At 36.7% G+C, this 25387-nt stretch overlaps 6 protein-coding genes and 1 long non-coding RNA gene across 12 annotated transcripts; 3 read left to right on the top strand and 4 right to left on the bottom strand.

The window, feature by feature from the left end:
• The first annotated feature begins 2626 nt into the window (after window positions 1-2626).
• Window positions 2627-5848, top strand: LOC110848950. Its single transcript, XM_022096324.2, has 6 exons — window positions 2627-4022; window positions 4107-4251; window positions 4443-4726; window positions 4813-4983; window positions 5069-5317; window positions 5384-5848. Exons 1-6 carry the CDS (start codon window positions 3875-3877, stop codon window positions 5551-5553), a joined length of 1167 nt encoding a protein of 388 aa, XP_021952016.1. The 5' UTR covers window positions 2627-3874; the 3' UTR covers window positions 5554-5848.
• A 157-nt stretch (window positions 5849-6005) lies between these two features.
• LOC110848520 lies at window positions 6006-6968 on the top strand. Its single transcript, XM_022095758.2, has 3 exons — window positions 6006-6445; window positions 6527-6602; window positions 6670-6968. The coding sequence occupies exons 1-3, from the start codon at window positions 6386-6388 to the stop codon at window positions 6867-6869; spliced, it is 336 nt and encodes a 111-aa protein (XP_021951450.1). The 5' UTR covers window positions 6006-6385; the 3' UTR covers window positions 6870-6968.
• On the bottom strand, window positions 6952-11397 carry LOC110848519. Its single transcript, XM_022095757.2, has 10 exons — window positions 11090-11397; window positions 10507-11011; window positions 10265-10326; window positions 10140-10180; window positions 9924-10057; window positions 9608-9834; window positions 9194-9508; window positions 9007-9112; window positions 8667-8929; window positions 6952-8569 (listed from the first exon to the last, which is right to left on the bottom strand). Exons 2-10 carry the CDS (start codon window positions 10955-10957, stop codon window positions 8321-8323), a joined length of 1848 nt encoding a protein of 615 aa, XP_021951449.1. The 5' UTR covers window positions 10958-11011; window positions 11090-11397; the 3' UTR covers window positions 6952-8320.
• A 162-nt stretch (window positions 11398-11559) lies between these two features.
• On the bottom strand, window positions 11560-15647 carry LOC110848618. Of its 2 annotated transcripts, none has more exons than XM_035850676.1 (5): window positions 15319-15647; window positions 14286-14443; window positions 14113-14203; window positions 14005-14044; window positions 11560-13916 (listed from the first exon to the last, which is right to left on the bottom strand). In XM_035850676.1, exon 5 carries the CDS (start codon window positions 12902-12904, stop codon window positions 11774-11776), a length of 1131 nt encoding a protein of 376 aa, XP_035706569.1. In that variant the 5' UTR covers window positions 12905-13916; window positions 14005-14044; window positions 14113-14203; window positions 14286-14443; window positions 15319-15647; the 3' UTR covers window positions 11560-11773. The 2 variants fall into 2 exon arrangements, with proteins under 2 accessions (XP_035706569.1, XP_021951565.1); XM_022095873.2 differs by having other exon boundaries at window positions 13089-13916; window positions 15319-15546.
• A 1598-nt stretch (window positions 15648-17245) lies between these two features.
• LOC110848703 lies at window positions 17246-18272 on the bottom strand. The gene is made up of 2 exons (XM_022095980.2): window positions 18054-18272; window positions 17246-17997 (listed from the first exon to the last, which is right to left on the bottom strand). Exons 1-2 carry the CDS (start codon window positions 18105-18107, stop codon window positions 17416-17418), a joined length of 636 nt encoding a protein of 211 aa, XP_021951672.1. The 5' UTR covers window positions 18108-18272; the 3' UTR covers window positions 17246-17415.
• Window positions 18273-19128: 856 nt separating this feature from the next.
• Window positions 19129-24672, bottom strand: LOC110848754 (UNC93-like protein MFSD11). Of its 5 annotated transcripts, none has more exons than XM_035850667.1 (10): window positions 24517-24671; window positions 22844-22963; window positions 22259-22719; window positions 22182-22191; window positions 21945-22091; window positions 21642-21841; window positions 21406-21549; window positions 20935-21335; window positions 20708-20869; window positions 19129-20637 (listed from the first exon to the last, which is right to left on the bottom strand). In XM_035850667.1, exons 3-10 carry the CDS (start codon window positions 22369-22371, stop codon window positions 20246-20248), a joined length of 1569 nt encoding a protein of 522 aa, XP_035706560.1. In that variant the 5' UTR covers window positions 22372-22719; window positions 22844-22963; window positions 24517-24671; the 3' UTR covers window positions 19129-20245. The 5 variants fall into 5 exon arrangements, with proteins under 5 accessions (XP_035706560.1, XP_035706561.1, XP_035706558.1 ...); XM_035850668.1 differs by having other exon boundaries at window positions 22844-22924; XM_035850665.1 differs by having other exon boundaries at window positions 22259-22963; window positions 24489-24672.
• On the top strand, window positions 21189-22033 carry LOC118435175. The gene is made up of 3 exons (XR_004834557.1): window positions 21189-21327; window positions 21420-21533; window positions 21604-22033. It is a non-coding gene; the product is annotated as an uncharacterized LOC118435175 (long non-coding RNA).
• Window positions 24673-25387: the final 715 nt, after the last annotated feature.

Below are 25387 nucleotides of genomic sequence, written 5' to 3'. Positions count from 1 at the left end.
TCGTCACATCATAATTATAATTTGCACCTATGACGCATACGGGATTTACAGCAGATATGAATGATAAATTGTGTACCCAATTGATTTATTGATGTTAATAAATGTTTATTTTTACTTTACTTACATATTTAGACTGGTTCAAGTACTGTCAAGTAGTTATCTGTTATTTACATCAGTGAGAGTATTGTTATGACGCTTTTCATCCATAAACGTACATAAGCAGCAAACTCATCGAATGGGTTAACCATACAGACCAGCGGCGGTAGCACATTTAAGGATAATTGTCGACTAGGTTGACTCTAATGCGTACAAAGAATTTAGAAATGCAAAAAAGTGATACTGAAATGACTCCAGTAACTTATTAATATTTTAATAAATCTGTTTTTCTACTCTCTGAAAGAAGAAAGGTCAAACAATGTGGAAAATCCTGGAACAAATTATAATTGACCTTTGTCAAACAAAGTTATATAGTGATTGATACCAATTAATTAACTAATTAATCCCCTTACAAAGCGTAAAACTAGCCATGACAGTTTTATTACATTTGTAACATGATCACGACACAATAGCGAAAAAATGCCGTTGCAGCATGAGACAAACTCGTTCCAGGCGTGTTCCAGGCATTATAAATTGAAAATCAACTATAAATTGAATTATGACGCTGAATCAGTAACGGTGAATACTGTGGTAATTTGCATACAAGAAAACTTTGCAAATATTTATTTTGCACATGAATCCATATCCGGCGAAAAGTAAGTTTTACATACATAAATGATGAAACTATCACACATTTTTTTCAAACATTGCCAAATTTTTTCCCCTATAATTTTTCCTCTTATACGTATAAATAACTTTCGCTAAACGCTTGTTTTTGTCAACCCTTGTTATCTCTCTATTTGTCCAGCTAAACCATTTTCCATTCAATAATTCGTCACGTACAATGCTCCAACTTGATTCTAATTATACTCCCATTTGTTCCTGACAGATTGATGATGATAAAGCATAAAGCCGAACAGGGATGGGCAATCCCAGGATTACTTTAATCAGATTAAGCAATCAGATTACATTGAATGTAATCCGTAATCCAGTAATCCACGAAAAATTCACATTTTAAAGTAATCCGTAGTCCGTAATCCTAACTAGATCTGGAAATTATGTGTAATCCGTAATCCCCAATTTACGAGGCTGAAAAATGTAATCAGATTACGGATTACTTTGTTGGATTACTTTACTTCTATAAACGACATGCCAGCTCCATCTTGCAACTTCTCCAGAGTCTAAGTCACTTGCTGAACTTCAGTGCTTAAACTACCTTCTGGATTCTTCAGCAGAGGTGCAAAATTTAGAGAATTTTGGAAAAATTAAGAGGGGTCTATTTACTACAACACATTTTTGTCTGCCCTAAGAAACCGACTGTCGGATGAATCATTCAAAGCTCTTGTTTTTTTAACTAATCATCATCATGAAATATAAGTGTGACGCTATTCAGAATAAACCGTTGCAAACGAAATGTAGCAAGGGGGCGTAGTGAGACGGTCACGCGGTCCTGGCCAAAAATATGTCTAGATTTTATTTTTAAAATCCCCGCCGAAAACTACGTCTAAAAGTATCAAGACAAAAATTCCACATTTTCGACTTTGCCGTCGTCGACACGGTCACTCGGGTATGTCACGTCAAAACTATGAAGATTTTTGTAATCCTCGCCAGAAACTACGTCGAAAACGGTCAAAACAAAAAATTCGACAAGTTTGGCTCGTGGCGTCGTCGCCGTGACCTTATGGCCTACAATTCCCATTTTCTAACTCATCCGTACCTCAAATTAGAAGCCCTTTGGCGAAAACCGCATATTAAAATTCTAAACCGCTCTTAAGTTATCGTGGATACGATACAGACCGGCGGACAACACTTTTCCATGAAGGGATTTCGCTTCTCTTCACCCCTTAATACATAAATATAGATTTTTGTAATCCAGATAATAATCCGTAATCTGATTACTGTAATCCGTAATCCGTAATCCACGTCATTAATTTATCCAAGTAATCCAACAAGTAATCCACATTATTTCAGGAACGAAGTAATGCCAATCCAGTAATCCCATGATAATTTTTACATTAATTAATCTGTAATCCGTAATCCATCAAAATTGTTTGGATTGCCCATCCCTGAAGCCGAATAACAAACCGTCATCAACTATAACTACTCGTCATACCGAATTAGTCCCAGTTTTACTTTGGTCGGTGGTCGGTTTGTTATTCAGTCAGTAAAACCAAGCACGGAATAATTTATGAATACTAAATGAAGCAAATATACATAAACCAATAGCGTGTGTGTGTCCCCAGCTAAATACGAAAACCACCGAATTGTCATCCATCCATATCATCAACCACAGTCCACAGTACGTACGTATTATTAAGCTGGACATTTAACATGCAAATTACTCCAGGGATGGTCGTGTTTATAGTTGTTGGTTGTAAAACTAACTGCATTATTATTGCCCGCAAAAGCATAACCTTTCCACGCATTCTCAATTTGTTATACATATGCATTACGTCCGTAGATATGTAGATATCATCTTGTACATACGTACATACTTCTGACAGTTTGCACTTTTTTTCAACTACCTACTTTTTTAGTCTGCACATCATTTTCACATGTTTAACTTCATAACGTGCTCCCACCTACTATTTGGTAGTTGCATCGTGTAGCTTTTTAGTCGGACAGGTAGAAGAGAGATACGTACAAGCAAATGTATAATCAAGTAATGAGCAATATTCATCCAATATTCATTCCCACCACGGACGGATGATGCGATGGAATTGAATTACCTGTAGTCATGCACCCAAAAACATTACGATCTTCTACTCCACAACGTCATTAGGCGGCTTACACGCTGACTGACTGATATAAATACTCAACAGAAGAAGAAGAAGAACAGATCATTGGAAAAAAAGGCAACGTGTTTTTCGAGTTGGTAGTGTTTATACAGTGCATGTGCCATTATTATTATTGTGGTTGCTTGGTTGGTTGGATGGAGAATAAAAAGAACGCGGAATGAGATCACTGAAATAATTTTACCGTGAAATATAAGAGCATTCGGTTGTGAGGATAAAGTGGGATCTGATTTGTATTTAGTACAGAGTTTAGAGGACAAAAATATTTGAAGAGGCTGAGAACTTCTTGTAACAACTTCTTGTAACTTCTTGTTACTTCTTCTTGTAATAACTTCTTGTAACAATGGAGTGATTAGAGTTTGGCTAGTTAAGGGAAGCCAGTTTGCTTGCTACCCTTAAATATGTAAGAGGAAGCGTGCAATTAAGGAAAAAGTCGTATAAATAACTATTTAACCATAGTTTACCCACATACATTTAAGGCTAATCGTTAATCCTCGTCTTAAAGGCAAAACATGGGAGTTGTTCTGCTAAATACGAGTTGTATGTACATGCAATAATGTTTTAATGCAGTTGTTCTAACGTGCTACTGCCTATTACTTATTGCTGCTCGTCGTAAAAACATTTTGGGATCTTTTTATGAGTAATATCTCTTCGATGACGAGAAGGACCTGAACCTAAAAAAATAAGACATCGTCAAACACACATTTGTAAAGTGAAATACGGACCGAGTCATGTACGTGCCCACGAGAATGCATACAAAGAAATTCAGACCGTCTATGCAACCAAACCTCGAGTGATACGTACATATCTGGCTCGAATTATTATCAGGAAGCGTGTGAAAAGATAAATGTGACAGTTGCCAGTCTACTAATGCTTATTATTCTTCTGTTGTGATTATTTCTACGCTTTTTTAACCAACCAACTTGTGAAACAATCTGTGATTTTTTTTGGTATAAACTATTTTTGATCTGTGATCCTTCAAGATGTGGAAAAGTGGTGGAAAATTTGTCTACAAGCCGGCCCTCGTATTTTTAGCTGTCACATTTTTTTCGTCATTCTCGTCAGCAGCATTGTCAAATTCGGGAGAAAGTGGGGAGAAAGGTCGTCCAAGCCAAAATGAGATTTCAATCGGTGAGTAAATGCATTTTTAATCTGGTTTTATTATAAATTTAGGTCGTCTTGTGTTAATTAATTGATGAATTATGTAATAAATAGCTCCAAGTCATTTGAGAGCTGCAGACGTGGAGACGCATTACGTCTACATGAATTTAAAAAAGTCGGCTCAGCTACAATGTGAAAATGTAGAGTTGTCTTCCGTGCCAGAAAATCTTGCAAAAAATAGTAGCGAAGGTATAAAATGGTACGTCTAGTAATTCTCTATTTGCAAAAATGAACAAAGTCAACCTTACATGTTATCGTCATACCCCGGACAAATATTTTTTTATCCTACCCTACTCATGTTGAGCTCAACACGAGTAGGGTAGGATAAAAAAATATTTGTCCGGGGTATGGATCGTACATTAATAAATAACTTGTGATATTTCTCGTCAGGTATAAAACGTCGCCAAGTCAGGTGGACATGTCTGCAAAATGCTTAGACACCGATGACGACGACGACGACGATGAAGATGATAAGCATGCCGATGACGACAAAAATGACAGTGATGAAAAATATTTCGACAAATTAAAGTGTTCATACATTTACTCTAATGTAAATAATAGCAAATCGCTATTTTACTCGAAACTTCGTCTCCGTAAACTTTCACAGTCCGATTACGGGAAGTACGAATGCCGCCGAGTTGATGGAACAGTACTTCGAGAGTTTGTTTTAACAGGTACTGCGATGATTATTTGGTTAAAATATTTCATAATGTTACGTACTGAGTAAAGAAGTAGTAAATTTTGTATGAAAATTTTGCAGGGGAGATAAGGGCTACAAGAAAGTCCAAAACGCCGAAACCAGAGACGGAAAGAAGCGTCTTTGTAAATGTAGGAATGCCGCTTCATTTGTACTGCAATTACTCACAAGGAGAGTCGGACAAGTACTTCAACATTAGTGATATCGATTACGTAACGGTGTCCTGGTTTAGAGGTAAGAGATTAACTATTTAGGAAGAAATAAATGTTACCACAAATATTATTTAAGTTTTTTTGCTAATTTCATTTCATGCTAAAAGTGGATGCCACTGGGGTGAAAGATGAAGACGGGAATGTCAACAGGACTGACATAACTTCAGATTTGCGGAATAAAGGGGAGGGTGAATATCTAAACTTTACCGAAATCCACCCCTATCAATTCCTGGGCACTGCAAAGAGTTCTCATCGAGCTGAATATATCTGTTCGGTAAATCTGAAGACGCACTCAAAAAATATCATTCACGAGAAAATGTTTCCTGTCGAGTACAAGTTTAATGTTAGAGTACAAGGTAATTCTTTAGTATTTCGTATTTTATTATAGGACACAGATTTCTATTTAAAATATTGCAATGCAGATTTTGACAAATGGATGCTACCCGCTGGGATATTACTCGTAGAAATAATTTGCATGGCAATTTTTACCGCAATAATTTGGAGAAGGGATGACGCCAAGGAGAAGAGTGATGATGTTGGCGTCCCTCAAGATTCTGACGATGATGAGGAGGAGAGTCCGAAATTGAAATGATCATAGAATTATTTCAACCGATTTTAAAAGATGACATCCAATGTGTTATTATTCAACTGATTTGTAACTTATGTAACAGTAATCAATGCATTTTTCAGTAAGATATTGTTGGGAACAAGCCATGAATTTCAACCCTGCAGTTATTTTTATGATACATGGCCTTAATATAGTCAGTCCCTGTCATATCGCAAATTTTGCCTTTACATACATAATTAATTAATAAGACGTGTTCAATACAAAATATAGCCATTAGTTCCATAGAACTCAGTAAAAGTAAAAGCAAAGTATTTACTGATATGTTTCATGCAGATATGACTTATTTCGCATTCATTCATTCCATTGGCATATTATGTATTACTCATCAAATTGAGTGCATTTTATAACTGTAAATATTTATATGCGCAGGACGTTTTTTTAACTTTGACTTGATTTTTATTAAATTCATAAGTTTCCTATCACACAGGAACTGAATTGATAATTCATTTAACTTGATTACCTAACTTTACTCATAATACGCATCAGAGTTTAAGATGTGCATGAAATTTTTCGTTGAAATTTTGAAAAATATCCTGTCCATATAACCACAAAATTTACCACAATGACGATGTTTCTAAACTTTTGTATGTATGGCATGACCTATGGTAATAAGTACATGTGGATGGTGACACATTCATGTGTGACTATCCTCATTCTTTAGATAAACTTCTGTAACGGATGCATTCCATTTTCATTTATTATACTGAGCTGGAGCTGAATACTTTGTCATTTGTTGAATATCTACAAAAATTCTACTAACGGAATTATTTAAGTTTCACATTTCGGAATTAAGGGCATGCTGGAATTATTCATTGTAATATTTCTCCTCTGCTTCTTTGGATTTTTTGGATATCTGGTGAGGCCATTCATAAATACTCGAAGTTTTATTCTCTGAAGCTCTTTAAAATATTTAGCTATGAATTATTTATTTTTTTAGGGCTATCAATACTGGTTGAGAAAATACAAAAGTGGAACAAGTGACGCAGTAAATGACGACACTGCCGTTTCAAGAAGTAAGCACAACCTGCAATGCAAATAAATGTGTCACGTTTGGAAATTTAATTTTAATTCTTTACACAGGAGTTCCCCCCAATGTTCAAGCACTAAAACACTTTTCCGCCGCACAGTGGCGAGTCAGTAATGGAAGTCGAATAAGCTTGGGAAGTGCAAATACCGACATTAACGACATGTCTCTCTCAATCTCCATTTTTCAACCACCACCACCCCCACCCAGATATTCTACCATTGACATCCCCCAACTTGGCCCAAAGTCATCCTGACTATTCATAATTTTACTACTTTATTACCTTATGAAAATATGTATATTCGCTGCTGGCAGCAATAAAAGACGGAAAACAAATATGAATTTTGAATTTTGATTTAATTTTGATAGATTCGTCCAATTATTTGCCAATTAAATTTCCGATTGTATTAGGAGCCAATTGTTTTTACATACGTAGAAAGTGTCTTGGGAATAAATCTCGTCAGAGTTTTTTGTTAGGTTACGTAAACAAAAAAGATCCGCAGTTAGTTGGTTGAATTGGTAGGTAGGTAAACGTCCACTCCTTCCTCAACAAATATAAAATTTGATTATATACGTTCTTTGAACTAACTGAGATCAACCATGTTTCAGAATAGGATGAATAAGTCATAATTCACACATCATCTTGAAGAATAATTAATTGCGTAACTAATCTCATAATTTTGAGATGGTATGCCTTTCACAGGATATAACAGTATACACCAAATACATATAGTTTTTCACTAATTACACACGCCTGATTAGAATATACGCCGATCACAATGATCATTGCAGGGTATAATTTCGGGAAATATAATTTTAAAAGACCTGATATACAAATACACACGTGCATAAAACTACGGACTAATTAATGCACTACTTTCTAGAATAATATTTTGATTGTACAATTATTAGTTTGCATTATATAATATAGTTATCGTGATATCCGTCAATAATCACAATCCGTGTGTGACGTACTAAATACATTATAAAAAGAACCATTTTGACAATATGTTTTCAGTAATTCGTCTGGATTTGTTCAAAATTAACATAATTTAGGAAAGCTTATGAAGCCAACTACAATAGTATTAATTTAATTGATGTACATACATAATAATAATGTCATTGCATTCCACAAGATAAATTACTGTTAAAATAAATTGACTATTTTTTCAAAACCTTTATCTTCAACGTAACATCATTACTACTCCGGTGAATCGGTTACGGTAGGAAATCCACTACCGTCTATCGATAATAATTTGTCTAAAGGTAAGTACTGGAATATCTTTTAATCACAATAAATAGGCAATAAGTCTTCGTCCACCTTTGCTTACTACCTTAAATAATAAACATAAAACACGTCACACTATTTTAAATACCATATATTATCAATTTTACATATCCCGAAGAGAAAGAGATTAAGAATCCGATTATTTAAAACTTTCTTTAAAACGTTTCAGTCATGTTCCCATAAATGATAAAGCATCAGGTCGAACTTACTTACTCTAATAATAATTCATTCGCATTTAAAATAGTCCAATTACTAATTAGCCCGTATCATTTAAAGATAAAACACCACGACACTAGTAAAATAATTCGTTCGACGGCGCTTCACGTGCATACATGCAATATTTGATAAATATAATAGTTGTTTGTTCCATTTTATAGTCTGCTGATATTTTGGTTAAAGACTATGATGGTTTGGGCTCTCTATCCGAGTCGAGATGCCCAGGTTTGTTGTAAGCTTTTCACATAGGCGTCGTGAATTTTCCCAATGAATGAAGGATCGGTCTGAAGAAGGTACGTGATTGCTTGCAATAGTTGATTTTCGGTTAACGGGCTTATAGCAGGGCTGGACGTGGATGCATTATTCATAACAGAATGCTTCTGATGCATATTCGGAGTATTGCTGCCGACACCGTTCGCTCGAGGTACTTGTACAAGTGCAGAGGGGGGTCTCTGTAGATTTAACATTTTATATATTAACTAACAGTAAGAAGTCTAGCCCAATATGAACACGTGATTTAAGTATTTTTGTGTTGTATGGTTCACTTACATTTTGTAAATTAGAACGTTTTCTCCACACGAGCTGGGGTTCAGAGTGACCAGGGACGTTTTCGCTTAATAGCAAAAGTTCTGTAAGATCAGCTAAATTTTCGACCACCTCTCGAACCATATCTTCGTCAGTCTCCTCGTATAACTTTCCATCCAAGTCGTCAATTGTCAACTTTTTCTGAGATCGTTCACTCTCGCTGATAGACCTGCTGGTTGGAGTCATAAATGGAGACTGGGGAGTTTCTGAGCTGCTTTCGAGTAAACCTGAGGTGGAGAGATTTAATTAGTACCAAGAAATATGCCTAACAAAAGCCTATGCACAAATTTAGTGATTAGTATACTTTTTAATGGTTTTATCCCTAATGTAGCCAATAGCTCATTACTCATCTCGCATTTGGTTGAGTCCTCAGGCATCAAGGCCTTTTCTAATTGTTCTACTGTACGCATCTTAGAACATTAAAACCAACAACGTAAATCAAAACTGGGTCACAAAATTTAATATATTTATTCGGTTTATACAATACTCACAGAACGACTAGCATCCTTCAACTGTGCAGGGAGTGAATCGTCACTATCTCCAGATATCTTTTTAGGACCTCTTTTCCCGGCAGGGAGTGTCTCTGAAACAGCTACAGGAGCAGAAGTTGTTAGCTGTTGAAGCAATGAAGCACCACCTCCTCCTTGCGTCCCTAGTCCACCCAATCCAATATTATTCAGCGCTCCCCCCGACCTGGGTCCACCAAGCCGATCGGTTGCACTATTATCTTGGAGCATTTTTTGCTCTAATTCTTCGGCAGTAAATACTTTGGCTTTGGTTCCAAGTTTCGGCAGTGATCCGTCAATCTGTCCATAAAAATTCGTCGTGCATTATTAACATTAAAAAGAATGCAATATTATTCAAATCATGTATACTTGAAATAGCAATTTACTATTTTTATGTACCTTTGCTTGGCTTTGCTTTAGCATATCAAACAAGTTGGGCGCAGGAGCACCACCCATTGTTAATGATGTGGACGAATTATTTGTCGTAGCAATATGAGCAGATGAATTGGAATTTGTATTTGCTGCATTTTTATCGTCGCATTGATCGAACTGGACACCCATTTTCCGAAATAAAATTAATGCTTCGTGGAATTCTGAGTCCTTATAAAACCATATGCACTTTATCACTGAAACAATTAAAAATTATAATTTCTAAATTATAATCGAAACAAAATTTTGTCACGTATAGCTTATATTTTGATATTTGTGCACCAACCTTCGTCAGGACCTCTACGAAACAGCAAATATGGTTCATGTGGAATAATTTGACTCTGTTTATCGAAAAACATTATCAAATTCCGCATTCCTTTCCTATTCAGCACTACGAGGCCATATTCCGGTACGTCAGCCCTATAATTAACATACGCTAATAAATAATTTGTACGAAATAATACCCCTGTTTAATAATTTAAATGTTGAATTTAAATCTTACCGATCGTACAAGAAGAAAGGGCCACACATTTTTGTATCAACCTTAAATTGAAGGGGACAAATTATTTAAATATGTACCAAATCGAAGAATATACCGATTAAGTACACTTCATAGCAAAGACTTACCCAGTCTTTCGTTACACCATCGTAATCGTAAACAGCTACTTGACTTGCGGTACCAAATAATCCTATAATTGATAATTCATACAATATAAAATTCATAATTCATCATCCCTCCAAAATGTATTATGTATGTATGTATGTATGTATTCAGTTTATTTCTTGAACTTTTTCAGGCAAACGCCTATAAAGTTACATTCAGTGGTTGATCAATTCAATTATATGATAAACAAGCCAAAATGTATTACCCTTAAAGGAGGAATCTACTCTTATCAGCGTTTCATTATTTAGTCGTTTCGTCATATCTTCGTGAGACTCTTGCACATGATTTGTATTAATCTTGTTGACTGCATTGTGAATCTGCCCACCAGCACTGTCACCACCCCCATTGTTCATCTTTTTCCCTTGGTTCTTCTTAATCCCCACATTTTGACAAAATAAATTTCCCAAAGCGGACCCCGAATTCATTAGTGGTTGAGGCGCAACCTTTGACGGCGTTTGCTGCAGGGCTTTTAAAAGTCCATTATTTGTATTCGAGATCTGACCGTATCCTCCTCCAGTGAGAACACTTGCTTTTTGTTCAAACTGTTGATTTTGTGGGTGTGACCTGCCATTGCCATTGCTTTCTCCATTCTCGTACTTTCCTCCACGATTCTTCCCCGACTTGGCCTTTTTAAAATTCGTATTGACAAATTCCATACTGACGGATTTCCAAAATGATCACATAAGTGGTCGTTTCAAGATATTCCCATCCTAAGAAGACAATTTTTACATAGATCATTTTAGTTATTTTATAAATCTATAAAAAATAAATCATATTTTAAAACTTACCACGACCAAAAACTGTACTTCCTTAAAGTGCGTTTTATTCTTAACCTTTATCTTCTACGTAGTTTTAATTTATTTACTAATTAATTAAGGAAATATGTTCTATTCACTGTTAAAATAATCCAACAACGCAATAATAATAATAGATTTCTTATATCATTAGTCAAATTTACTAACGTTCGCAGTAAACTTGCACCTTTCTTTTTACACACAACTTTTTTTAAATTCTGTCCGAATTCAAAGTAACCAAACTATTCAAGTTTAAAATTAAATTTTCAGATTAATGTGCTGCTGTACAAGTACGAGTCGTGTACATTTATCATGACTCGAATGTTGGCTCTTCAACACAAAGAAGACTCGGATGGCAACAAGAGTCGGACTCTTCGTTTATATATTCAACGCAAGCAACTTGCTTGAAGCAAGCCAAGAATTTTATTACACAACAAACACAAGCTCAAAACGTCATAAAAACAGGACGCATCAACACAACAAAGAGAAATGCTTATTTAGAAATCATTAGAGACGACAGATAGAAAAAAATTGTAATTGCTTGATAAAATTATTTTAAAGTTAAACCATTTAAAGTCATAATCAAAATGCCAATTATGTACATAAAGTACGAGTACAAGATAGTTTAGTTATTATGTTGAAAATTTTATATGCAATATTATAGATATTTAGCTACTCCTACTCTACATATTTGACCTTTGAATATTCCCTAACACACCCACCTGGCAGTAAAAATGAAAACTTGTTCTTATATCTTAGCACCGTTTCGGGAATCCCTGCCGTACTCGATGTCCTTGGAACATTCCTCATCGCCGCGATCAACTCCTTGTATGAATAAGCTTCCGGAAGCATGTCAAATAGGTCAGCCCCCTCACAAATTTTCTTTTGAATGTTCTCCCTACGGAGCAAGTGTTCCCCTGTGACCCTGCTATGATGGGAGTACGATGTCATTTTAAACAGGAAATCGGACAAGTATCGAAAACAGAAGGAGCAGTGCCAGCCGGCGTTGGCCAAGGTGTGATTGGACTTTCTTTTCCCGTGATGGTAGTTGAAATTCTTGTGCTTAAACAGGGTCACATGTGGTTTCCAATTGGTCGTGGCAGGGCGGAATTCGAAGGAGTAAAGGTAATTTTTCATCTGGAGGTGAAGTTCGTTCGTTGGATATCCAGTACAAGATTTTAGTAGTTTGATAGTATTCTTGAACGGCACCTCGTCCACGTCACTGACAATTATTAAGGAACCGTCTTTTGGCGCAAGTGCTTCAACTGCTTTCGACATGCTGATCCTCATCTGCATCTCGTTGTCGAACTCTTTCGCGGGGTGGGCCTTTAGGGTGTCGAGGAGAGGAACGTGGCGAAGTTTCATGCTTGCCCAGGAGAATCTGTACAGATTTTCGGTGAGATAAAGCTGTTTCGGACGTCCGACGAAGGTGCGGTCAGCCTCCATGACAAGAAATATGTCAACAACGTCCCATAACTCGCGGATTCGAATTTCTAAAATGTCCAATTCAATAGAGAAAATCACAGCGTCGATAACAGTAATAGTAGTATTTGGCATTATCGGTATCCAGCCGTGGAGGCGGCAAAGGTCTTCAACCGTGTCGTTATTACTGGCGTCAAAATGGGGAATAATAATTTTTGGCTGTTCTCCAGGGTTGTCCCAAAGCGGACGAGTGAGATAACCTAAGTCCCGAATGATAAGGGAGGGTCGAAGGTGCCGAGTTAGTAAGATAGATAACGACGTCAAGAGGCTGACTAAGGTCACAAAAATGACGACGATACGACAACAGAAATGGGGACGGGGGAACATTTCAGCCGATCGTAAACAAACTGCAGTGAAAATTTTTGAAATTAGAAATGGCCAATTGAATTTACAAAAAGAAAAGAACGACAACAAAAAATCAACTGGAAGGCGGGTGCCATGCCGGCTGAGGCTCAGCGGCTCAGCTAACTTTTACGAGCCCATTTTTACAATTAAAATTTTATTTTCGGGATTCGGCGTTTTGTATCTACTAAACCAACTTTTATTTATTTATTGACCTCTACAACAACTAGTCAGCATTAAATATATTGAGTATTGCAAATGATAAAATTATCTTGCATACCGATTACTAAATATATGTTTTATAATATATTTATGTATAATATTTTTTTTACTTGCTCCATTAATAGACCTAAACCTCCTCTTACATAATAATATAGAATCTTATTATCAATTAATAATGTCAATGTAGCGAAAGAGCTGAATTTTCGTACTCATGAGTTGCATTTGGCTGGATGAATATTAAGTGGAGATACATAAATTGATAACTATTTATGAGGGAGAGATTTCTGCTGTGATAAATATTCTGAAATTAATAAATATTTCAATGCAATCCAACAAATCAAAAATACTTGGCATTTTCATAACTTGTCAACTCAAATCATTAAAGTGCAGCTAATAATGACGACAAAATTACAAATCCAATAACTTTCATGCAAACTGTAAAGAGAATGATGGAGTTTCTTTCATAAAAACAAACACTAGAAGAACCGACTGAGATATATAATCTGGCAGTTTAAAAATTCGCATTCAATTATAATAATAATCATAATTATAATTTTGATGATTGAAATCTTGGATTCAATTTTGCAAATAATACATGACCAGCCCCACAAGGACCATTGGGATCATTGCAAGTCCAGTATTTTTCAGTGCCCCGTTAGCACACGTCCCCTCAGTTAAGTCCATCCGGTACCCATCGTTGCACAGACAGACGTGTTTGCATTCTGAATTCGACACACATCCGGGACCAGTTTCCGAACATGGGAAGTTTGCTCGTCTAAAATTTGAAAGCGAAAGTCCAAAATTAAATATTTCTGTGGTATTTATGTATCTTATTCTTCGTTTTTTAAAAAATATTTCCTTACACTTTGCAACCTCCCCCAAGAAATTCAAGTCCAAGCCATCCTACGAAAATTAGATTTATGTATTAAAAGGGGTTCACCTAAAAAAATTTCTTAATTTGGATGGCTTACCGTTCTGGTAGACGAAACGTTCCGGAGAACATTTACACGTTTTTCCCAAGCAGACTAGGTTCTTGTCTTCATTGCAAGTATCTGCTTCATTCTAAATTTGCATAACAATTTCCGTACAGTATTACATACATAATAAATTAGTAGTATAATTTTATTAGTAAATTGTTTCCTACCCCAACCCCCACACCTGCAAGCAGGCCTACGATACACTCTTCCCCGTAACCTTTCGACCCTCCGGCGGAAGCTATGGCGAAAAGACAGATAATCGATAAGACGGCGCAAGTCTCCAATTTTGTCCAAACCATTTTGAGAGTTGTTAATTTGTTGGGTTCTACAAGAGAAAAAGTTTAGTTACATAAATCCCTGTTAAAGAATTGTTGGCAATTATTTGCATCCGTATGTACTCTCGGACTCGTTAGTTTACACTGGTTTAAAATATTTTGTCACCAACTAAATAAACTTGCCCTCCAAAACCTTTTACTGCGAAATGAACAAATTATGTAAGTAATTGTGGGTGCTTAATATCCAGACAAAACATGATCTCATGAGAATAAACAATTGCATATCGTAATTATGTATGGATCACATCATCACGCTTATAAAATATATGTGCATCCGCAATGCTTGCAGTTTACTCCTTCGTTTTTTGCGTCATTATTATCTCATTGAAGTTTTCTGCATATAGTTATGAGTCACCATTTAAAATATAACGTCTCAAATTAGCAGTATTCCACACGGAGTGATTTAATGCAAATGAGTAACGCCTACTTAAACTTGTTGTTTCACATGTACATACGTATCAAATAACCTATTCATGAAAAATAAAAATAAAACAGAGAAGAACAATGAAACTGAAATAAAATCGCTGGCTTGTTAGGTCGTTCCATTCCTTATCTTGAATTTATATGCTTTTTACTTGATCGCTTAATTTAGGACAAAGCCAGATAAGTTGGAAAAATTGGGCTTCAATTGCCAAAATTGTGCAGATGTTACTAACTTATGTGGTGACAGTGATTGCAGTACTTTTTTTAGTGGGCCAATTAACGTATTTATTTCGTGTTCAATCCACGGATCAACTCACGGGATCAATCAATGTCACATACATAAACATGTGCAAAACAGATTTAAAAACCTGCCTCGGTTTTGCCAAGGTCTAATTTAACCGGATCAATAATAAGTGATTCCCACCTCTTAAATTAAACTTACCCGTGGAAAAATTATGATTTTATCCGTAGAAATATGAGTGGTAGACGAATGGCGTCTTTTCTCTGACAACGGTTCAAGGCTGCGTTCTGGAGAAAGAGAAAGTTTTTCTGTTCTGTTAGGAAGCAAGGCCAAAGTCGGACTGGAAGTAAAACAACTTCGTCTTAGCAGGTCATGGCATATATCGAAGCGTTTTTGTTGTAAATACTCTACGTCCCGAATCACACGACGACTTCCAACGATCCTCCGGGTACATAATATTTAGCTAGGATATTGAGATGTAGGTCCACATTTCGTACATGTACAGCACACAGAGGAGAGAGGAGAGGATGATGATAAAGAGTTATAATCAACCAGGCAACGCGAATCTTGAGAGAGTCGGGTATTGCAGAATTTTTGCACGCCTAGCATATCCACATTGCACATAAGCAAGCAAAGGCAAACCACCACCGCAAGTAAAATCAACCATTGCTTACATTACAATCTGTCGACTACATCTTTCTTCCAGAAGAGCCAAACTGAGGCGTATCACGAACTTTTGGCCACTATTACAGGCATTCTGGCATTTATCTAAATGGGACATTCCCATTTGTCCGACAAACCAAATGTCTCTCTCGGTCTACATATACGCTGGTTATGCAATGTTTATAGTTTTTGTATGATGAAGGAAGCCGCAGCAGCAGCAGCAGAATGTTCATTTCATTTCATTTCATAAAAGGACATCCAAGGTTCATACAAAGGAATATCAAGTATTCAATTATTTTTGCGATGGTACGCTATGGATGTACGAAAAGTATGCAATACAATCTTGTGTATTCGCATATACATACATGTCTTACCATTTTATGCAATTTCTCCATACTGATGCTGCTTCTGCGGTTCGAGAAATGCAGGGTGGGAGAGAGTCGATTAAGAAGAAAATAAATGCCATCATAATGATACTTGCATAGCCCGGCGCCAGACGAGATTTGCAGAATGTATGCATTGGTGTCACAAGCAAGAAAGTTTGTCGGGGTGATTTGTGGGGTTGGCAGATGCAGATGGACCAAAAACTGGGCGGATGAGGAGAGACTCGTGTACGGATGTGCGAAACATTATGCCAATTGAATTGGAACATGCTTTATTACATATTTATGTGATGAATTGAATATTGAACCCATTAATTTCTCATTTAATTATTGCCATTTGCCATGATCTGACCTAAATAAATGGAACATAATTTCTCCTTGTTTCCTGTTCAATAATATTTCCGATGGTAATTTATGTACCGTATCCTCTCTCTCGGGAGGAGATATCCACATACATCAATGGTTAACGGATGTTAAAGTACATGGTTCATGTCGATAAACATTATTCGATTTGAATAAAGGACCCCTTCGTGTTTCCCCGGTTGGCAACTGTTGTTGAAAATGCTCTTTCTCCGACTTTTATGTTGTGCAGTTGTTCTTTGTTTTAGTAACAAACGACTCCGATGCACGGAAAGGATCAGATTGTTCTTTCGTCTAAAAGTCAAGGAGAGAAATGATTGTCGTCATGCCTGATACGAGGACAGAACGGCTGATGCTTGTTCGTTTTGTTTGGTTTTGAGGTAAGATGTTCTTCGCAGCGTGGTTTATTATTATTATTATGATTAAGCAGTCGTGAAGTCATAAGCCCCACCGTCCGTGAGCGAATACATCATCGTTAATTCTTTTGTTGGATGTATGCATATACACAAAAAGAGCAAAGGTAAGGATGGTGACGTAAAAGAAGCCATGCACAATATGAAAGCTGCAATCTTTTTGTTGGGACTAGTAATAATATCAAAAAGTGCTTAGACATGCATGGTTTGTCAGAAACAAAAGCAAAGCAACCAAACTTTAGCATCAATCATCCTGCGGTCGTCGTCTGATTATAATGAGTTATTAGCAAATTGAGAAAGTATCAGTGGTTTCATGTCTTTAGAAATTCACCAAATTTATTTAAATACATATTCCTCTCCAATAGACGATTTCATACATACATTTCGCATGACATTTTAGTAATTCGCCAATCAAACAATAGTGTATAAATGTAATAGCAAAATAAATTAAACCTCGATCTCTCTGACTGTGTCAATTATTACGGCTTGACAAATTCCCTATTATTCAAATCACTTCCATACTCCTTCTCCAGCTTGACGGTCACAGTTTCCTCTGACGGGGCGACGGAAAATTCCCAAAAGTGTTTATAAATACAGCCCGAGCTACAATCCCCCCATCCCATTTTGAACGTGTAGGTCGCATAGGTCGGGGCTGTCGGGTGGTACGTGATGTCATTCCCATCCCCAAAAATCAAGTTGCCCTCAACCTCCTGAATCGCCAGTTCGGATTGGACCCGTTCTACGAGTCTTGCCGGATGGTATGGCTTATCAAAGATAACGTGAAAAGTCGACGAAGAGTCCTCCTCTCCAGTAACTTTCTCCGCAGTCTTGACAGGTCCATACCGACTGGAATTGAGCTTCTGCACCGCACTGGCGTCCGCTGCGAGGAGCAATTCTCCAGGAATCCATTTCGGCCTGTGTTGAATCCTCTCCATTTGTGGGTAGAACTTTCTTATGGCTCGGAGATGCTCACCAATCGTTTTTGTAAGTTTCTTTGGTGGCAACATCACTCCGGAAATTTCCAGCGCCATTTGTTCCTCTTCAGAAATCACGACGGCATTCTGAAACAAATATCCCAATTTGAATTCATTGCTCGAATAATCCCATTTTTTCTCACCGTATGAAGCAGCGTCCCAACGACGACCAACAGGCAGCCAAATAAAACTTTCATGATTGTGGGAACAGGAAAAGGAATGAATGAGCTGCAAAGAAGTTTCAGAAGAACTTTCAAGCACCACTTGAACGGAATGTGTCGCAAATCAAAAACTTTGCCAGTTTCGCAAAAATAATTCCTTTTATATGAAAATTCCACGTTTTCTCCTTCATCACCCACATAACAATGGTCTCTAATCCTCTCTAATTTGAATACGATATCGAATCTCAGAGAGAGTAGCGATCCACATGTTGGATGATATGCAATATATGCATTACTTACTTACTAACTACATCCCATGCATCCGTCCATTACAAGTTGTACGATTAATTTTATTATGTTGATATCTCCCCTAAAGTGTATGCAGCCATACGTTACGTACGTACGCAAGGGGGTGGTTGTGGTATAATAATAATAAGTGCATTAAATAAATTCACATACGGCACAATCCGTCCAAGTCATCTAATTGTGATTCATGGCATGAATGCTGCTACTACCACTTTTTCTTGTTTTAGCCGCATAACATAGTCCAACTACTTCCAGTCATCGTTCCAGTTAATAAGTAAGTGAGAGCATGAAAGCAATCTGTCGGTAGGTGTGCTCTATGCGTTGGTCGATAAAAAGGCGACTACTGACCTCATGACGACGACGGAAGTACATACGAACGGATGGATGAATGGAGAGATGATGATGGGCATGCATTGTTGCAATTAACATGGTTTGATGACCCACACACACTCCTCATTAGAGGAGTATTCACTGGAAATTACGTTTATACATAATGAATTTGGGAAAATGTGAAAGTTTCTTTTGGGATGATGAGGGCTAAATATATTTATCCTGTCCCCGCACATTATTAAAGTGATTGTGGACTTTGATTATATTCATATGTATCATTGAACTTCACAATGTGTGTGTGAGTTCACTTTTGTTAATTAATTATGATTTATTGTAAAAAAACAACGACTAATAAGTGCTTAATGAGATGGAAATATGTAAGACAATAACTACACCCTGTCGAATTTAAGTCTTGATCTTGCTCGTTTGAACATCTTTATTTGAGATAACTCACGACTTTTCTTTAAAAAAATTGATAATGAGATATAGAATTGTTGTAAGAATATACGCATTGTACTCGAGAATAATAGGATCATTGACTCTAGAAAGATTAGAATTGGCTGGAATTCCCCAATTTAATTTTGTTTTTAATTAATTTCATGGAAAGTTTTGTCAAGACCGAAAAAAGTGAAATTTATCAGGATGAGAATCCCTAAATAAAGCAGTGCATCACATAATTACACAATCGCATTATCAGCGGAAATGAATAAATGATGATATAAATATGATATTATATAAATAACATTTCAACATTTTCAGCCGCATCATTGTCAGATTTATGTCAGAGATAGATCTACATATTTATAATTCTATACTGCATTCAAAACTAATTTATTTCTTCACCTCAGCCAAAACATTGATCACTTCACTTTACACATGTGCAAAATTATTTTTATTTATAACAATGCAATCCATTACGTTACGCCTCCTCTTCTTCTGGTCGTCTGCTTACACACCATTGTGTTTATATTTTGTATTATTATGTGCAATTTGTTTTTTTTTGTTACTCATTATTTTTTATATAACACCCACACTCTGCTATCTATCTATGTAAATACATATAATGTAATCATGTAAATTTAAAATTGGCATTTCAACATCAACAATGGAAACACAAGGTTTTTTTTGTAATCTCTTTAAGGGAGACAAAGAAAACTTTCACTTGTTTTCAAATTGTAATGAAGAATTTTGCCGGAACTGGATGCGCAGACAGACAGTCTGGATAATCCAAAAGGTCAACGAACTTTAAATTAGGGTAAACATTTAAAATGGGAAAAAGTAAAAGTTCTGTCACACTTTAAGTTCATTCCAGAGGCAGAGAGGAGAGATAGGATTACATACATGGTTAATGAATCTAGTCATGTACGCACGTGTGTGCAAGTAAAGTGGAACATACGCAAGTAAATATTACACAGGTAAGGTAAAATATTTGCTAAAAAGCTGAGATTAGATTCACTCTTAATTACACTAAAAAAGTTAATATCCTTTGGCACACTCATATGTTACAAGAGGAAGAATTATACATATATTTAGTAGACTTATGAAACTGTGTCACCGTTGTTGGCTGGTTTTTCCATAATGCTTGGTGGCGATGACTTGGTGTTGTTGTCGTTCTTATCACCAGTGTTATCATCTTCTCCACCTCCCCCACTTTCTCCACTTTCCATGCCAGAAGATGACATTTCTTCCCCCTTGGACTTCCGTTTGGTGTCGAATTCGACAATAAAAATGCCAAAAAAGCCAAGTATCGCGGTCACCAGGAGGATCATCATTTGAGAAAATATGCCAATGTACGAACTGCTGAAGAAAGCGATGGCTGCTGCGGCAGATTGTGTGAATTTGAAGATGGCAAAGGCTGCGGCAGATTTGTCGGAGTAGACGGAGCCGAAGATGGAAAATAGTTGGGTTTGGTAGCACGCGTCGCCAAATCCTGTGGGTGGGAAATTAGTCAAGAATAAGATTTGGGGAAACATATTTACTTGCATTTTTTTAAGTCTTACCAAGAAACAGGGCACACAATAAAGCCAACCAAGGTTGGGGAGGATTAATCACAGAAACGTCCTCCGTTTCACCCACAGGTGATCCGTCCGGAAGATTAAGATAAATCAGAACGTAGCACAAAGTGTGGATCAAAAGTCCCAAGAAAACTACTGGACTACGACCTGCATATAATCCAATAACACAATATTAGACTGTGTACATTATACCAATAAATAAATTTGCCTACCCTTCTTAGTAGTTTTGGACCCCAAAAGCCCGAAAACCGTTCCACCCGCAACTTCTCCAATTCCAGTGAAAATACCGATCAAGCCGACCAGCCTCTTGGGGTCTTCAAACTTCAGCGTGGCACCAACCGATGTGGAATACACGCCAAAATAGAAACACTGTCCCCACCCAGTGTAGATCGAGGCCAGTGAAAGTAGCAGCATGTACGGCGTGATAAATAGTTTGATGGCTTGGAAGAAGGCGTCAGTTGCCAGGGTCAGAGAGGATTTTGGGAGTCCAGCCGTCTTCGTGGGTGGCGGAGTTGGAGAATTGTTTTCTCCAGCAGAGGATGGTTTATCTTCGACCGGAAGTGAAATCTCGGAAGGATTTTTAGTCTCTTCCAATGACGATGAAGGTGTCTCCCTTTATGCATAAGCGGTTTATGTAATAATGATGCTCAAAGCTGTACTTGAAAGTTATGCTAATTTCTTACTTGAGATCTCTCAGCAGAAACAATGACCCGACTCCACAAGCGGAAACAACTGTTAGGACGATAAAGACAAAAATTCGGGTTTCTGCGTCAATCGTTGTTTTTCCATGAAATTGGAAAAATACGAAAAGGTTTCCAAAAAACAAGCTGAAATATGCAAGAATAACATTAGTTGTAATTATTTGTTCCTGTTTTATTCAGAAAAATAATGCAAAAGTTTTTCCACGCTGTTACCCCACCTGCACTGATTGATTGCCCAAAAGACGCCAGAATTTCTCGAAATGGTTTTAGAGTCAGACCCGAGCGTTAAGAAATTTCCTTGGGCACACCACAAAAGCGATGCTGCTCCCCCCAGCAGGGCCGAGGTCAGGTAAAGCAGCCAGGTCGCGGGGTATGTAAACTGGACGATGAAGAGCAAGTAAATGGCTGCGGAACAGACCTAACACAATGGACACGACAAATTTACTATTATGTGTGTGTGCTATTTTCATGTAAATTTATGCATGCATTTGCGTAAATTGCATAAGGGTCTACTTAATTACCATGCTCCATTTTGACCTAATGACCGCAACGATGGAAGGGGCAACCCAAGAGCCGAGTGAAAACACGGCGTAAATGATGCACAGTGAGACATAACCATTTCCGGAAAAATTGGGATCTTCTGCTTTCACGCTGTTCAACACTGTTTGCTATAATTTCATATGCCGAGTTATCGAGTTTGTAGAATACTGATTTATGTAAATATATAAATTATCTGAAATAATTATTAAAAACCTCACCTCAATGAAACTAGAAAAAAATAAATTTATGAAATTATGTCTACTGTTCTAGAGAATCATAAATATAAATTTCTTACCAAGTCGTCTGGAAAGCAGTGAACAAAAGCATGAAAGAAAAACTGAGAATGAGAATCTGCACAAACTTCCCATCCTGAAAAATGTCCTTTTTACTCAGGAATTTAGGCAACATTTTGACACACCAGGATTAAAAACAAAGCAGTCAATCACAATCACAATCAAAATATTTGTTATCGTTATAGCACCAACTTTCTACCACTTTCAGTAAGTAATCAAAAGTTACCCTGGAGGATTCAGTAGTACAGGACTAATTAGTCTCAACAATGCAAGTTAAAAAAAATCCTCACTAATTCAAAATACACACACTGCCCCATAAAACGGTACAGACTTTTCCTCCGAGAGTCGGTCGTCTCTTGGTCCACCTGTCTCTTCACTGACAATTCATTCAACCACTGTGCAGACCAGAAAAGTGTCAGCCAAACAAAAACCGTTGGTTAAGAAGAGATTGAGTTATTGATATCTACTTGAATAATAAGTCAAGATATTATCACGTATTTTATTAAGTACCACTCACTCCCTATACCGACCCGTTCGTATATATGCGACACTGTAACAAATTAATTTCTTAACCAAGCCTCACCCACCTTAAACTGCTCACTCGCCTTGAATGAATCGACAGTTTCGGAATAAATTGACTTTCTTCCTTACACCGTCGTCGTCGTCGTCTTCAAATAAAAATCAATCAAATCACATCACATCACTCGCTGTATGGGAAGATTGGTCATTGACTTGGCTCGACATGAACAGTACTTTATTTGTACTCGAAGAAGTAATAAGTACACGGTTGATCAGAGGTATGCTTATGTGTAACTACTACCATTAAGCTAAGATTGATTACCGTAAATACTTACATGAGACGCAAACAAAAGGGAAATGTAAAGTAAATACAATGCAGAGGATCACGCGAATGTTATTATAATCGCACGTACCCCAAATTAGGAAGCGTCTCCTGGGATTATGTACAGTTTCATTTTTCTAAAAAATGTACTATGATTCTCTAACCGTGTGACGTACTATTTACGACTAAATATTTATCAGTGTTGACTTTTGTTCTTGGTTGACACAAAATTTATTCATTCCTTTTTCTTGATCCTATTAATCTTGAGGCCTTTCTCACTCCGTCAAAAAAGTGAAGGTGGATCACCAAATAAATTAAGAAGTTGAAGATATTTTATGAATGAATGAATGAATAACGAACAACCTATGGCAGAACAACAATTAATATATTAAATGCTAATGGCTTATTCTTCTCTGTCGATTGCTTAGCAAGTCACAAAATGATTTAAATATATGTACGTGTGTGCATGTACATTAATATCTGTGTGTACATGCATGCAGATTTTTTTCGTGGAAAAGTAAGGTGTCAAGAAGAATATCTATCTGCACTTTGATTATGTTTAGCAAGTAAATTTCAATGAAACCCTTCACCACCGACAGGCTCACGTTAAGTTAATACGCTTTCTGACATCCTGGCATTTTTGAAGTTGCCAATTGTTGTTACTTGCAACGCAACAAAATCAAACAATAAAAATATTAATACCTGTCTGATGCCGATACAGACATACTTGTTGAGATGAGATTTACTACAATGCAATTCTCCTCACTGCTCTTTTGTTAGAGATCGTAAAAAAAGAAATAATATGTGAGAGATCTTCTACATAATAAAATGCAGATTTATCTATGCGCTGAATGAATGCATCAATAATTATATATGTAACAAACAATGCTTTTGATGCACAAAAAAAAACACTGGACGGACTGCTCGCCAGACCCAGAGGTGATTAAATCATGGCAAAGTTTCAAAATCTCTTTGATTTAAAAAATCCCATAAAAATCAATGCTTTTGTGTGAGAATTAGTATTAGTACACGGGGTCGGTCGGTGCAGGTAAGAATTTATAAGTAAAGGGTTGCACTCGTTAACTTTTCTTAAGGGAGGAGTATGACGTGCATACTAATAATTTTTCATTGGCATAAGTCGTCTTATTGAAATTAATATTGGTGCTGGGCCAACTTTAAAATTCCACCTGTCAAATATTCCTCCTAACAGAAGAACTGCTCAATTCATTAGTTAGTGTTCGTAGAGGATGATGAAACTTTCTAAATATTTTTAACGCACAAATATATGTATACGTATTAAATCTAGATTTTTATATTTCCAAGCCTATTTTAAACCTACATTTTTTAAACAATGACACCGCTCTAGCACGAAATCCAAGTTTATGACCAACCCAGTCGGAGGAGGATGTCAAGTCAAACCTAATTTTTACGTTGAACTGATCGAGGACAATTTTCAGCACGGGCAAAACAAAACTAATAAACCACTTATCAAGGGAGGAAATTGCATGTTGTAAGCGCAAGGTGCCGAGATGAACTAGCAGCCTCGTGTGGACGATAAACCTCGATAAGCTGTTTGTCTCGTAATAAGAAGAGAATGTCGATGTGTAGTGCTGTAAGTGAGTAATTAAGCAGGAACGAAGATACAGAAATAGATAATAATTATTATTGAGTTCAGCGCAAAGCTCATAAATATATTTGTGTGGCGAATCACCCACCCACCCTCTGCGCATTTTTGGATACATTTGTTTTTCTTAATTACTTAATTGCTTACCACTCGAGAGACCGAATTTTAACCTAAAAGTAGGTGAAGCGAGAAGTGCGATAGTGGAAATATGAACGTATGTACATGGATATTTACAGAGAGCTGATTGACACTGGGTAGTTGAACTGATAGGTGACCATGAAACTGTAGGATCTCATTTATTTCTGCATGTATTTACATCCGACTAATGGTAACCAAATACTGCCTGATTTGTTCAAGTGCTCTGAAGGTTACGGACATAAATAGGGTCGTAGTCAACAAAGTGCTCAGCCCTTTGCTCAAAAATATTCCTGTTATTGCGTAGTAAATGTCAGATGTAACTATTTCTGTAAAAGTTAGATACTCCAGCTTTTATGGACATACATTCTTGAATCCTACTGACCAAGTTACTTAGATCTTATTCACAAATTTTAGCTTTATGATGTTGCCAGTACTGTATTTCCAGTAAATATGTTGCTTGTTCCAGTAAATAAATATGTATGAAACGGATCCTGTGATTCAAGCATCTTATCAATAGCAATGCTTCTG

Source organism: Folsomia candida, unplaced genomic scaffold (genome assembly GCF_002217175.1).
Source record: "Folsomia candida strain VU population unplaced genomic scaffold, ASM221717v1 Fcan01_Sc004, whole genome shotgun sequence".
Taxonomy (NCBI): domain Eukaryota; kingdom Metazoa; phylum Arthropoda; class Collembola; order Entomobryomorpha; family Isotomidae; genus Folsomia; species Folsomia candida.
Note: the sequence above shows the minus strand (reverse complement) of the source record. Positions and strands in the feature narration are given on the sequence as shown.

Coding starts and splice junctions, on each gene's coding strand:
- LOC110848618 (XM_035850676.1), bottom strand. CDS start 12,904: ATGTTCCCCCGTCCCCATTTCTGTTGTCGTATCGTCGTCATTTTTGTG.
- LOC110848703 (XM_022095980.2), bottom strand. CDS start 18,107: ATGAAAGTTTTATTTGGCTGCCTGTTGGTCGTCGTTGGGACGCTGCTT. Junction 17,998..18,053: donor TTGGGACGCTGCTTCATACG/GTGAGAAAAAAT, acceptor TATTTGTTTCAG/AATGCCGTCGTGATTTCTGA.
- LOC110848520 (XM_022095758.2), top strand. CDS start 6,386: ATGCTGGAATTATTCATTGTAATATTTCTCCTCTGCTTCTTTGGATTT. Junction 6,446..6,526: donor TTGGATTTTTTGGATATCTG/GTGAGGCCATTC, acceptor TTATTTTTTTAG/GGCTATCAATACTGGTTGAG. Junction 6,603..6,669: donor CGACACTGCCGTTTCAAGAA/GTAAGCACAACC, acceptor TTCTTTACACAG/GAGTTCCCCCCAATGTTCAA.
- LOC110848950 (XM_022096324.2), top strand. CDS start 3,875: ATGTGGAAAAGTGGTGGAAAATTTGTCTACAAGCCGGCCCTCGTATTT. Junction 4,252..4,442: donor AGTAGCGAAGGTATAAAATG/GTACGTCTAGTA, acceptor ATTTCTCGTCAG/GTATAAAACGTCGCCAAGTC. Junction 4,984..5,068: donor AACGGTGTCCTGGTTTAGAG/GTAAGAGATTAA, acceptor TCATGCTAAAAG/TGGATGCCACTGGGGTGAAA.
- LOC110848754 (XM_035850664.1), bottom strand. CDS start 22,371: ATGTTGCCTAAATTCCTGAGTAAAAAGGACATTTTTCAGGATGGGAAG. Junction 21,550..21,641: donor TGGGCAATCAATCAGTGCAG/GTGGGGTAACAG, acceptor TGCATATTTCAG/CTTGTTTTTTGGAAACCTTT. Junction 20,870..20,934: donor GTCCAAAACTACTAAGAAGG/GTAGGCAAATTT, acceptor GATTATATGCAG/GTCGTAGTCCAGTAGTTTTC.
- LOC110848519 (XM_022095757.2), bottom strand. CDS start 10,957: ATGGAATTTGTCAATACGAATTTTAAAAAGGCCAAGTCGGGGAAGAAT. Junction 10,327..10,506: donor AGTAGATTCCTCCTTTAAGG/GTAATACATTTT, acceptor TATCAATTATAG/GATTATTTGGTACCGCAAGT. Junction 10,181..10,264: donor ATGGTGTAACGAAAGACTGG/GTAAGTCTTTGC, acceptor CTTCAATTTAAG/GTTGATACAAAAATGTGTGG.